A 13,049-nucleotide genomic window follows, 5' to 3' on the forward strand; every position below is an offset into this window, starting at 1 on the left:
CGAGGAAGCAGCGGGAAGGGTGGAAACACATAAGCCATCCTGAAGTTCCAAGGTGCTGTCAAAGCATCTATCAGAACCGCTCCCGGATCCCTGGATCTGGATCCGTAGCGAGGAAGTTTGGCGTTCTGGCGAGACGCCATGAGATCTATCTCTGGTTTGCCCCAACGTCGAAGTATTTGGGCAAAGACCTCCGGATGAAGTTCCCACTCCCCCGGATGAAGAGTCTGACGACTCAAGAAATCCGCCTCCCAGTTCTCCACTCCCGGGATGTGGATTGCTGACAGGTGGCAAGAGTGAGACTCTGCCCAGCGAATTATCTTTGATACTTCTATCATTGCTAGGGAGCTTCTTGTCCCTCCCTGATGGTTGATGTAAGCCACAGTCGTGATGTTGTCCGACTGAAACCTGATGAACCCCCGAGTCTTTAACTGGGGCCAAGCTAGAAGGGCATTGAGAACTGCTCTCAATTCCAGAATGTTTATTGGCAGGAGACTTTCCTCCTGACTCCATAGTCCCTGAGCCTTCAGAGAATTCCAGACAGCGCCCCAACCTAGAAGGCTGGCGTCTGTTGTTACAATTGTCCAGTCCGGCCTGCTGAACGGCATCCCCCTGGACAGATGTGGCCGAGAAAGCCACCATAGAAGAGAGTTTCTGGTCTCTTGATCCAGATTCAGAGTGGGGGACAAATCTGAGTAATCCCCATTCCACTGACTCAGCATGCACAATTGCAGCGGTCTGAGATGTAGGCGTGCAAAGGGAACTATGTCCATTGCTGCTACCATTAAGCCGATCACCTCCATGCATTGAGCTACTGACGGGAGTTGAATGGAATGAAGGACACGGCATGCATTTAGAAGCTTTGTTAATCTGTCTTCTGTCAGATAAATCTTCATTTCTACAGAATCTATAAGAGTCCCCAAGAATGGAACTCTTGTGAGAGGCAAGAGAGAACTCTTCTTTTCGTTCACTTTCCATCCATGCGACCTTAGAAATGCCAGAACTAACTCTGTATGAGACTTGGCAGTTTGAAAGCTTGAAGCTTGTATCAGAATGTCGTCTAGGTACGGAGCTACCGAAATTCCTCGCGGTCTCAGAACCGCTAGAAGGGCACCCAGAACCTTTGTGAAGATTCTTGGAGCCGTAGCCAATCCGAATGGAAGGGCTACAAACTGGTAATGCCTGTCTAAGAAGGCAAACCTTAGATACCGGTAATGATCTTTGTGAATCGGTATGTGAAGGTAAGCATCCTTTAAATCCACTGTGGTCATGTACTGACCCTTTTGGATCATGGGTAAGATTGTCCGAATAGTTTCCATTTTGAACGATGGAACTCTTAGGAATTTGTTTAGGATCTTTAAATCCAAGATTGGCCTGAAAGTTCCCTCTTTTTTGGGAACCACAAACAGGTTTGAGTAAAACCCTTGTCCTTGTTCCGACCGCGGAACCGGATGGATCACTCCCATTAATAATAGATCTTGTACACAGCGTAGAAACGCGTCTTTCTTTATTTGGTTTGTTGACAACCTTGACAGATGAAATCTCCCTCTTGGGGGAGATAATTTGAAGTCTAGAAGGTATCCCTGAGATATGATCTCTAGCGCCCAGGGATCCTGGACATCTCTTGCCCAAGCCTGGGCGAAGAGAGAGAGTCTGCCCCCCACTAGATCCGGTCCCGGATCGGGGGCCCTCGGTTCATGCTGTCTTAGGGGCAGCAGCAGGTTTTCTGGCCTGCTTGCCCTTATTCCAGGACTGGTTAGGTTTCCAGCCTTGTCTGTAACGAGCAACAGCTCCTTCCTGTTTTGGTGCAGTGGAAGTTGATGCTGCACCTGCTTTGAAATTCCGAAAGGGACGAAAATTAGACTGTCTAGCCTTAGCTTTGGCTTTGTCTTGAGGCAGAGCGTGGCCCTTACCTCCTGTAATGTCAGCGATAATCTCTTTCAAACCGGGCCCAAATAAAGTTTGCCCCTTGAAAGGTATATTAAGTAATTTGGACTTAGAAGTTACATCAGCCGACCAGGATTTTAGCCACAGCGCCCTACGTGCCTGAATGGCGAATCCTGAATTCTTAGCCGTAAGTTTGGTTAAATGTACTACGGCCTCCGAAATGAATGAATTAGCTAGTTTAAGGACTCTAAGCCTGTCCGTAATGTCGTCCAGCGTAGCGGAACTAAGGTTCTCTTCCAGAGACTCAATCCAAAATGCTGCCGCAGCCGTAATCGGCGCGATGCATGCAAGGGGTTGCAATATAAAACCTTGTTGAACAAACATTTTCTTAAGGTAACCCTCTAATTTTTTATCCATAGGATCTGAAAAAGCACAGCTATCCTCCACCGGGATAGTGGTGCGCTTAGCTAAAGTAGAAACTGCTCCCTCCACCTTAGGGACCGTTTGCCATAAGTCCCGTGTGGTGGCGTCTATTGGAAACATCTTTCTAAATATTGGAGGGGGTGAGAACGGCACACCGGGTCTATCCCACTCCTTAGTAACAATTTCAGTTAATCTCTTAGGTATAGGAAAAACGTCAGTACTCGCCGGTACCGCAAAGTATTTATCCAACCTACACATTTTCTCTGGTATTGCAACAGTGTTACAATCGTTAAGAGCCGCTAAGACCTCCCCTAGTAATACACGGAGGTTTTCCAATTTAAATTTAAAATTTGAAATATCTGAATCCAATCTGCTTGGATCAGAACCGTCACCTACAGAATGAAGCTCTCCGTCCTCATGCTCTGCAAGCTGTGACGCAGTATCAGACATGGCCCTAGAATTATCAGCGCACTCTGTTCTCACCCCAGAGTGATCACGCTTGCCTCTTAGTTCTGGTAATTTAGCCAAAACTTCAGTCATAACAGTAGCCATATCTTGTAATGTTATCTGTAATGGCTGCCCAGATGTACTAGGCGCCATAATATCACGCACCTCCCGGGCGGGAGACGCAGGTACTGACACGTGAGGCGAGTTAGACGGCATAACTCTCCCCTCGCTGTTTGGTGAAATTTGTTCAATTTGTACAGATTGGCTTTTATTTAAAGTAGCATCAATACAGTTAGTACATAAATTTCTATTGGGCTCCACCTTGGCATTGGAACAAATGACACAGGTATCTTCCTCTGAATCAGACATGTTTAACACACTAGCAATAAACATGCAACTTGGTTACAATCTTAGTTAACAAAAACGTACTGTGCCTCAAAGAAGCACTAAACGATTAAACGACAGTTGAAATAATGAACTGAAAAACAGTTATAGCATCACTCTTTAAAAACAACACAACTTGTTAGCAAAGGTTTGTTCCCATTAGTAAAGTAACACTAATTAAATTTTAAACATAAAAATCATAGAGCAACGTTTTAAAACACAGTCACTACATAAGTCTCACAGCTCTGCTGAGAGAAACTACCTCCCTTCAAAGAAGTTTGAAGACCCCTGAGTTCTGTTAGAGATGAACCGGATCATGCAGAAAATACAAGAGTAACTGACTGGAAATTTTTGATGCGTAGCAAAGAGCGCCAAAAACGGCCCCTCCCCCTCACACACAGCAGTGAGAGAGAAACGAAACTGTCATAATCAAAACAAGTAAACTGCCAAGTGGAAAAATAATGCCCAAATATTTATTCACTCAGTACCTCAGAAATGCAAACGATTCTACATTCCAGCAAAAACGTTTAACATGAATTAAATACCTATTAAAAGGTTTAATGTATTTTTACAGAGTAATTCCGGTGAAATACCATCCCCAGAATACTGAAGTGTAGAGTATACATACATGTCATTATAACGGTATGGCAGGATTTTCTCATCAATTCCATTCAGAAAATAAAAACTGCTACATACCTCAATGCAGATTCAACTGCCCGCTGTCCCCTGATCTGAAGCTTTTACCTCCCTCAGATGGCCGAGAAACAGCAATATGATCTTAACTACTCCGGTTAAAATCATAAGAAAAACTCTGGTAGATTCTTCTTCAAACTCTGCCAGAGAAGTAATAACACGCTCCGGTGCTATTGTAAAATAACAAACTTTTGATTGAAGTTATAAAAACTAAGTATAATCACCATAGTCCTCTCACACCTCCTATCTAGTCTTTGGGTGCAAGAGAATGACTGGAGGTGACGTAGAGGGGAGGAGCTATATAGCAACTCTGCTGGGTGAATCCTCTTGCACTTCCTGTAGGGGAGCAGATAATATCCCAGAAGTAATGATGACCCGTGGACTGATCACACATAACAGAAGAAATAATAATCTCTACTATTCTTGCCACCAGATATTTAATCTGTAAAAAGTGGAAAAGCTTCACAATACCAAGTATCTCTGAAATTAAAAACTGCATGAAAAAGCAGTGTATTTTAGAGCAGAGAGGTGCGGATATAAATAATGAACAGGACATCAAAAGATTCTTTGATAAATGGGCAGCCTTTTTAAAAATATTTCCCGCTACAGAAATAGATCATATAATTTTTCCCTTCAGGAATACAGAAATTGTCCTATTAGGTAACTGGTAGAGAAGCAGGAGGAAGAGGGTGACAGAGACAGAGAGCCATTTCTTTTTTTTTTTTTTCTTTCCCTCTTCTGGCGGTGATCCAGCGGTGTCGCTCTTCCGCACAGGGGGGGAGGGGGGAACGAGAGGGGGAGAGGATGTGAAAAGTACCTCAAGCACTCGTTGTGAATAAATTGACCAGATTATATTAATATGTTGATTAGTGTATATATGTATAAAAGAACATTGTATTATCTGAATGAACCTACAATAATTTTCTGCTTATGTCATGCTGTTTATAATATTCTTTAGGGGGGGGAAGGGGGTGAAAAAATAAAAACCCCAAGCATTGTCGAGAATAAATTGATCATGCTAGGTCAATATGTTGATATATCTATATGTATAAATGAATATAGTATCATCTGGATGAATTTATTATTATTTTGTGATTATGTCATGTTGTTCATATTATTTTTATTTTCTTTTGACAATGTCTTGGATTATAAATAAAAGGATAAAAAAAAAAAAAAAAAACCTGCACCCTGACAGGAATAATAAAAAACGTCCCCTGCAGCATTTCAGCTGAATAAGTGCCAAATTTTTCCCTGCTACATAGAAAAATAAAACTGGCACTTACCTTAACATTTACCTGTCCGGCAGCAGGACAGCTCACCTGGTTTGAGAGGATGCCATCCCTCACATGGACCTGTGGAAATACAGAAAGACTGAGTAAACTTATCTAAATAGGGCAGCAAAATGTTTTGGGAAAACGCAGTGAGGATTGTACCCCACAAGTTCCCAATTGCTTAAAAGCCACCACTGCCCTACTGAAGAGACTACTGAAGAGACTGACATGGGCTAAGGCTATACCCTTTAGAAAGATCAGAACAAACCTACTCTGCTTTTAAAATAAAATTAAAAAATCTTGATTGTAGATCAGACACCAAAACTTCACCTCCTTGCACCGCAGGCAAAGAGAATGACTGGAGATTATGGGTAAGGGAAGTGACAAATATAGCAGCTTTGCTGCAGTGCTCTTTGCCTCCTCCTGCTGGCCAGGAGTGATATTCCCACTACTAATTGATGATTCCGTTGACTCACCATATCTTAGGAAATATTTTTTTTTTTTTAACATTACTTAAACAAGTTGATTCAATGTAAATTTCGTAGTATTTGAATAACTTTCCATGAGTTAAAGAAAACGAAATGTTCATGTATTCTATTTTAAACACAGAAATACGTTGTGTGAAGCAATATTATCATCAGCTTTTGACCATTCTTAGGGTGCGTGGGTGTTTTGTTTCCAAGAAGGCCTTTTGCATTGCACAGCAAGGGAACATATATGGCTGCTTGACGGCAATCTGTTTGCCATGTTACTAATAGCTTTGACTGGCATCGCAAGTGAAATCAAGTGACATTAACTACCCTCCCCACCCAATGTCACATAATTGGTAAAGAGGCTTCGCAGGCCAAAGATGTATTCATATTTTAAAGCTGCAAGGCCAAGAAAGGATCCAGCTGTACAAGGCTAAATTTTAGATGTGGCTGGTGGGGAAAGTGGAGGGTGCACTAAACCAGGGAGCCAGGGCCTAGCTCCCCAGTCTAATTGACCATCTAATCTAAGGTCAATCAGACAGCCAACAATGACTCTCAGCCCTTCTACCCGTCACATAACATTTCTGGTTTTATACCCAATGTCACAGCTATGCACAATATCTTGGCGCATTATAAATAATTAGAACAACAATAAAACTTTTTTGTGGTGTAATAATAATAATAATAATAATGGGGAGTGCTAAAAAAGCTACTGGAAAGGGATCTAAAGAAGAAAGAAAGGAAAAATAATAGGAAGAAGTGGAGACTGGAAGCAAGTTGTCAGAGGCATGTGATCGACTGGACACCAGACTTCCAAGCATACAGCGTTAGTGATGGTGGTGCGCAGACGGAAGATGCTTTATTACGCACAATATGTACTACACTTACCGCACAAGACAGATGGTGCGCAGACGGAGGGTGCTTTATTACGCACAATATGTACTACACTTACCGCACAAGACAGATGGTGCGCAGACGGAGGATGCTTTATTACGCACAATATGTACTACACTTGCCGAACAAGACTGATGGTGCGCAGACGGAGGATGCTTTATTACGCACAATATGTACTACTCTTACTGCACAAGACATGTGGCAGCGTTAGTGATGGTGGTGCGCAGACGGAAGATGCTTTATTACGCACAATATGTACTACACTTACCGCACAAGACAGATAGTGCGCAGACGGAGGATGCTTTATTATGCACAATATGTACTACACCGCACAAGACATGCGGCAGCGTTAGTGATGGTGGTGCACAGACTGAGGATGCTTTATTACGCAAAATATGTACTACACTTACCGCACAAGACGTGACAGCGTTCGTGATGGTGGTGCGCAGACGGCGGATGCTTTATTACGCACAATATGTACTACACTTACTGCACAAGACGTGACAGCGTTAGTAATGGTGGTGCGCAGACGGAGGATGCTTTATTACGCACAATATGTACTACACTTACTGCACAAGACAGATGGTGCACAGACGGAGGATGCTTTATTACGCACAATATGTACTACACTTACCGCACAAGAAATGTGACAGCATTGGTGATGGTGGTGTGCAGACTGAGGAAGCTTTATTACGCACAATATGTACTACACTTACCGCACAAGACATGTGACAGTGTTGGTGATGGTGGTGTGCAGACTGAGGAAGCTTTATTACGCACAATATGTACTACATTTACCGCACAAGACAGATGGGGCGCAGATAGAGGATGCTTTATTACGCACAATATGTACTACTCTTACTGCACAAGACAGATGGTGCGCAGACGGAGGATGCTTTATTACGCACAATATGTACTACTCTTACTGCACAAGACAGATGGTGAGCAGACGGAGGATGCTTTATTACGCACAATATGTACTACTCTTACCGCACAAGACAGATGGTGCGCAGACGGAGGACGCTTTATTACGCACAATATGTACTACTCTTACTGCACAAGACATGTGACAGCGTTAGTGATGGTGGTGCGCAGACTGAGGAAGCGTTATTACGCACAATATGTACTACATTTACCGCACAAGACAGATGGTGCGCAGACGGAGGATGCTTTATTTCGCACAATATGTACTACTCTTACCGCACAAGACAGATGGTGCGCAGACGGAGGATGCTTTATTACGCACAATATGTACTACTCTTACTGCACAAGACATGAGACAGCGTTGGTGATGGTGGTGCGCAGACGGAGGATGCTTTATTACGCACAATATGTACTACATGTGAAGATGCTTGAAATATCCCAGGTGTATTTAAGAGGTTATGGTCAGTGATTAAAGGGACAGTCTACACCATAATTTTTGTTTTAAAAGATATATAATCCCTTTATTACCCTTTCCTTAGTTTTGCATAACCAACACCGTTATATAAATACACTTTTTACCTCTGTGATTACCTTGTATCTAAGCCTCTGCAAACTGCCCCCTTATTTCAGTTCTTTTGACTGACATACATTTTAGCCAATCAGTGCTGGCTCCTAGGAACTCCATGTGCATGAGCACAGTGTTATCTATATGACACACATGAACTAACACCCTCTAGTGGTGAAAAACTGTCAAAATGTCCTTAGAGAAGAGACGGCCTTCAAGGGCTTAGAAATTAGCATATGAACCTCCTAGGTTTAGCTTTCAACTAAGAATACCAAGAGAACAAAGCTAAATTGGTGATAAAAGTAAATTGGAATATTAATTACAATTACATGCCCTATTTGATTAATGAAAGTTTATTTTGGACTATGTCCCTTTTGAGAGCAACAGCAATACAAATCTCAGAAAGCTTCTTCCTTACCACTTCTTGATCAAGTCGAGAAACCATCTCCTCCAGCTTCTGGTGACCCTTCTTCAGGTCTTCTTCTGTTCTTTTCAAAGCATTCAGCTCTGCCTGAGCCCGATCCATTTCTTCTTTCATCCTCCATCGCAGTTTGTCACTGACTGCTGAAATGAGGGAGGCTCGAATTGTGTCCTCACCAATGGTGCCATCTCTGGCCGGGCCTGCAAAGCAAAGCCATTATATTTTGAATCTGACAGCTAGAACTGCTTAGACATTGTTATGTCCTGGCGCTGGGGCAGCACAAACTAGGTCTCACAATAGAACTGAAAAAGGGAAACAAGACACACGAAAATGCAATATAATAAGTGTTTATTATGAGCTTATTGCAATAACATAAAATCAGTTAGCTTATAAAGCAAGGCAGTGATTAAACTAACGCATTACTTATCTTCAGGTTTCAAATAAGGCATTAAAGTCATGGTAAACTCTCTACTTTATAATCTTTCATACACAACTAAAAGGATTCTTTTTTACATACATGTTACCATTTACCCCGCGCTCCGCCACCCACTTCAAAAGTACATTTTTCTGTGAGCTCACAGTTTGAATTGTTTTCCAGTCAGCGCTCACCCCATATGGCACTTTTGCAGCTAGAGCGCTGATTGGAGAACAATTCAAACAGTTAGCTCACAGAAAAATTTACTTTTAAATAAAGTGGACGGCGGAGCGTTGGGTATATGAATTTTATAGAGAATGAAATTAGTGTGGTTGCGCCTTTAAATGCTAGCCTAGATTCTCAAAAAAAGGCTTAAGGCTGATTATACAGATATAGACTAAAATATATGACAAAAATAATCAGACTGAAACTAAAGCTAAAACAAAATTTAAAATAAGACCATGAGACTAAAATATCAGAGAGAGAAAATGTGATAAGCATAAATATATATATATATCAATTCTAAGAAACAAACAGTAAACCTTAGCCAGCACTACACATATATCAATACTGTCTGAATCCGGAAGAAACTGTGAGGTTCTAAAAGCTAAACATATAATTACAGTAGTCAAAAGGTAAAGCAACACAATTTATTACTATATAAGTGCATTATTAAACCTCCTTGCACCTGTAGTCTCATCTGACATTGTTAATAGGTGGGCTCCAGTTCACAATCAACTATATAACCTACACTAGCTGGTATCCATATATTTATATATTCATTTATTCTAATAGATCTCTGAAAATAAAAAAGCATAAAATGTAACAAATATCAGCATAGCCTAATAAATATTATTATGTGACTGGCCAGTCAGAAAAAAATGTGTCGATATATAATCCAAAATAGTATAAATGTAATAGTGAAAGACAGCACCTTTTTTCTATCTGGGGCACAGGAAAGGGTTAGCCAAACCCCAATATCAAGTCCAAAGAAGTAATTATCCAGCCTCCAGTAAAATTTAAAAGACCTTTATTGTTTCCTTGCAGGGTCCATCATACAAACAACGTTTCAAACCATAACTTGGTTCTTAATCATGTATTTTACTGGAGGCTGGATAATTACTTTTTTGGACTCGATATATAATCCACCAACTTATGTGCCTAACAAAAAATGACAAAATATCAAATTTAAAATACACCTTTGTGTATAAAAGGACTTATAACGTTCTATGTAGATAGCTTACTGTGGATACTGCATACGAATTGTCATGTACGTAAAGATTAGTTAAAATCAATATACAGAAACATACAGAAAAAAGAGTTCATATTCATAAAATAGGACCTATTTTTGAGATGTCAAGTAAAAGGTCTATTAGGAATAAGTCTCCAAGGATAAGCAAGTCTTATTTGTATAATGTGCCTAAGATAGTTGTTAGCAAAAGTAATTCTTATTCAGATGATTTTTACTGTTATAAGTTGGCAAATACCGGTATATGCATCAAAGTTATATCCTTCCATTCAATTTACGACAGTTGTTTATTCAAGCTCAATCTTACTGTAATATATGGAATCCTCTGCAGGGTCTCCTTGCAATCCTCTCCGCTCCTTGGGTTCATGCATCCCTTAGAACGCTGGCGGATGCTTGCTCTGACCTCAAAGCAGATTCCTTCCGTTGCTCCTTCCGTAGTGTGTCGCTGGGAACTGCTTCCCCAAACAGCTACAGCGCTTAAATATAAATGTCCGCTACGTGTTTCAGCTGTAAACTACAGCTGAACTACGCTTGAAAAAGGCTGTAGTTTACAGCTGAAACGCGTAGCGGACATTTATCTTTGAGTACCGTAGCTGTTTGGGGAAGCAGTTCCCAGCGACACACTACGGAAGGAGCAACGGAAGGAATCTGCTTTGAGGTCAGAGCAAGCATCCGCCAGCGTTCTAAGGGACGCACGAACACAAGGAGCGGAGAGGATTGCAAGGAGACCCTGCAGAGGATTCCAGATATTACAGTAAGACTGAGCTTGAATAAACAACTGCCATAAATTGAATGGAAGGATATAACTGATGCATATACCGGTATTTGCCAAAGTATAACAGTACAAATCATCTGAATAAGAAGTACTTTTGCTAACAACTATCTGGCACATTATACAAATAAGACTTGCTTATCCTTGGAGACTTATTCCTAATAGACCTTTTACTTGACATCTCAAAAATAGGTCCTATTTTATGAATATGAACTGTTTTTTCTGTATGTTTCTGTATATTGATTTTAACAAATTTTTACGTACATGACAATTCTTATGCAGTATCCACAGTAAGCTATCTACATAGAACGTTATAAGTCCTTTTATACACAAAGGTGTATTTTAAATTTGATATTTTGTCATTTTTTGTTAGGCACATAAGTTAGGTGGATTATATATTGACACATATATCGACACATTTTTTTCTGACTGGCCAGTCACATAATATTTTATTAGGTTATGCTGATATGTGTTACATTTTATGCTTTTTTATTTTCAGAGATCTATTAGAATAAATGAATATATATTTTTATGCTTATCACATTTTCTCTCTGATATTTTATTCTCTTGGTCTTATTTTAGATTTAGTTTCAGTCTGATTATTTTTGTCATATATTTTATTTAGTCTATATCTGTATACTCAGCCTTAAGCCTTTTTTTGATAATCTTTTCTTGAGATCTGATTTTATAAAGAGGAGGGTTTACCATCAATTTAATATCAGTACAATGGTGCACAGGCAGCTGATTGCAGCGCCATTCAGAGTCATCATTCAGAGATACACATACAGATTCCACAGGTGCTATATCTAAAACTTCTCTCTAAGATGTTGCCCAAAAACTCTCCTGCCCTTCTCTCAGCATTTCTAATAATTAAATCTACAGTTTAGTAGAAGTCATTCATATTATTTCATTTAGTGAACACACTACTGCGTAGCACTCTCTCTCTTGGAATGTGCCATCCAACTCTTTCTTGACAACACTGCTTGAGAATGGAACAGCAGAAGGAAATACAAGTGTAATGTTTATTAAAGGCAATATTCTTAAAGGCATATATGTGTTTTTATAGGCTATATATGCATGCTTTGGGATTTCATGCAATCGGTCATTTATATGGGGGATATTTTTTACTAAATATTTGCATCACAATGGTCCTATACTTAATTATAGTTTATAGTGTTTAATTTATTTTTGGTTATTTGTTTTGGTACAAGTTCCTTATAGACCTAGGTTTTATTTCACAATAGTTAATGTAGCAGGATTACATTTTATTTAATCTTCCTACTCCAGAATCTGTAAATCAAGGTGCCGGTGATTATAAGTGTGCAATAAAGATGCTTTCTCTCTTTTTGTTTGATGTAAACTGCAATTTTAGTACCCACCTTACTGATACTGATCATCTCTCTTTACATTTTGTGAGGGTATATATACTTAAATATATGAAGTGATTTCAATGCGTTTCCAATGACTTGTTATACCAACAGCAGAGTATAAAATGTATGATAAATTGTTCTTTTGAGTTTATTTTTGCATATGAAATAGCTGGTTTTGGTCTTTGACACAACAACCCATTAAAATGGGTGGAGCTTGCAGGAAAATCAGATAAGTTTCTGCACACACACAAGCGTCTTTATATTATCTCTGACTGTATACCAAAGTCCAAAACTTAGAACGAATAATTGGAAATTAGAATTTTATGACTTACCTCTCCCAACTCTGACTGTTAGTAATTTGTTCTGCTGTTTACACAGCGTTTTTATAGCCTATATTTAAGTACAGAAACTTTTTGTAAAGGTAGAGATACCACGGGCAAAAGCAGCTATTTCAAATGCTGATATAAATGTAAGGGAGCTATCTCTAAACAATTTACTACACTCCAGCAGGTAAAATGAATCTCAGGGAACAAATAAAACAATTTATGGTCAGCAGGCCTGTTTTAGTCTTAAAGGAAATACTTTGGGCAGAACTCATACTTAAAGAGACTGCTTACAAGCCAATTAGAACAACTTCTACTATTTTATTAGTGGAAGGTCATCACATTCATACAGACAAAACAAATTATATATATAAAGGTCTAGGTATATATACCTAGACCTTTATCAAATGTGCTCCATTTGATAAAGGTCTAGGTGTAGACCGAAACGTTATGGGTTAAGGCCCTGCTGTTTTTCCAAGGATTGGAATAAACCCTTTTCTTTTGATTGAATTCCCTGTGTTGCCCGCTTTGTTTCCGGATACCT

At 39.9% G+C, this 13,049-nt stretch overlaps 1 protein-coding gene across 1 annotated transcript in view; it reads right to left on the reverse strand.

Moving 5' to 3' along the window:
• TSG101 (tumor susceptibility 101) overlaps positions 1-13,049 on the reverse strand; it is a 179,253-nt gene that overhangs the window by 41,238 nt on the left and 124,966 nt on the right. Inside the window, exon 8 of the mRNA XM_053689347.1 lies at positions 8,374-8,576. Coding sequence (XP_053545322.1) covers positions 8,374-8,576 — 203 coding nt within the window. The remainder of the gene's footprint in view (positions 1-8,373; positions 8,577-13,049) is intronic.

This window comes from Bombina bombina, chromosome 7, assembly GCF_027579735.1.
Source record: "Bombina bombina isolate aBomBom1 chromosome 7, aBomBom1.pri, whole genome shotgun sequence".
Classification (NCBI taxonomy): domain Eukaryota; kingdom Metazoa; phylum Chordata; class Amphibia; order Anura; family Bombinatoridae; genus Bombina; species Bombina bombina.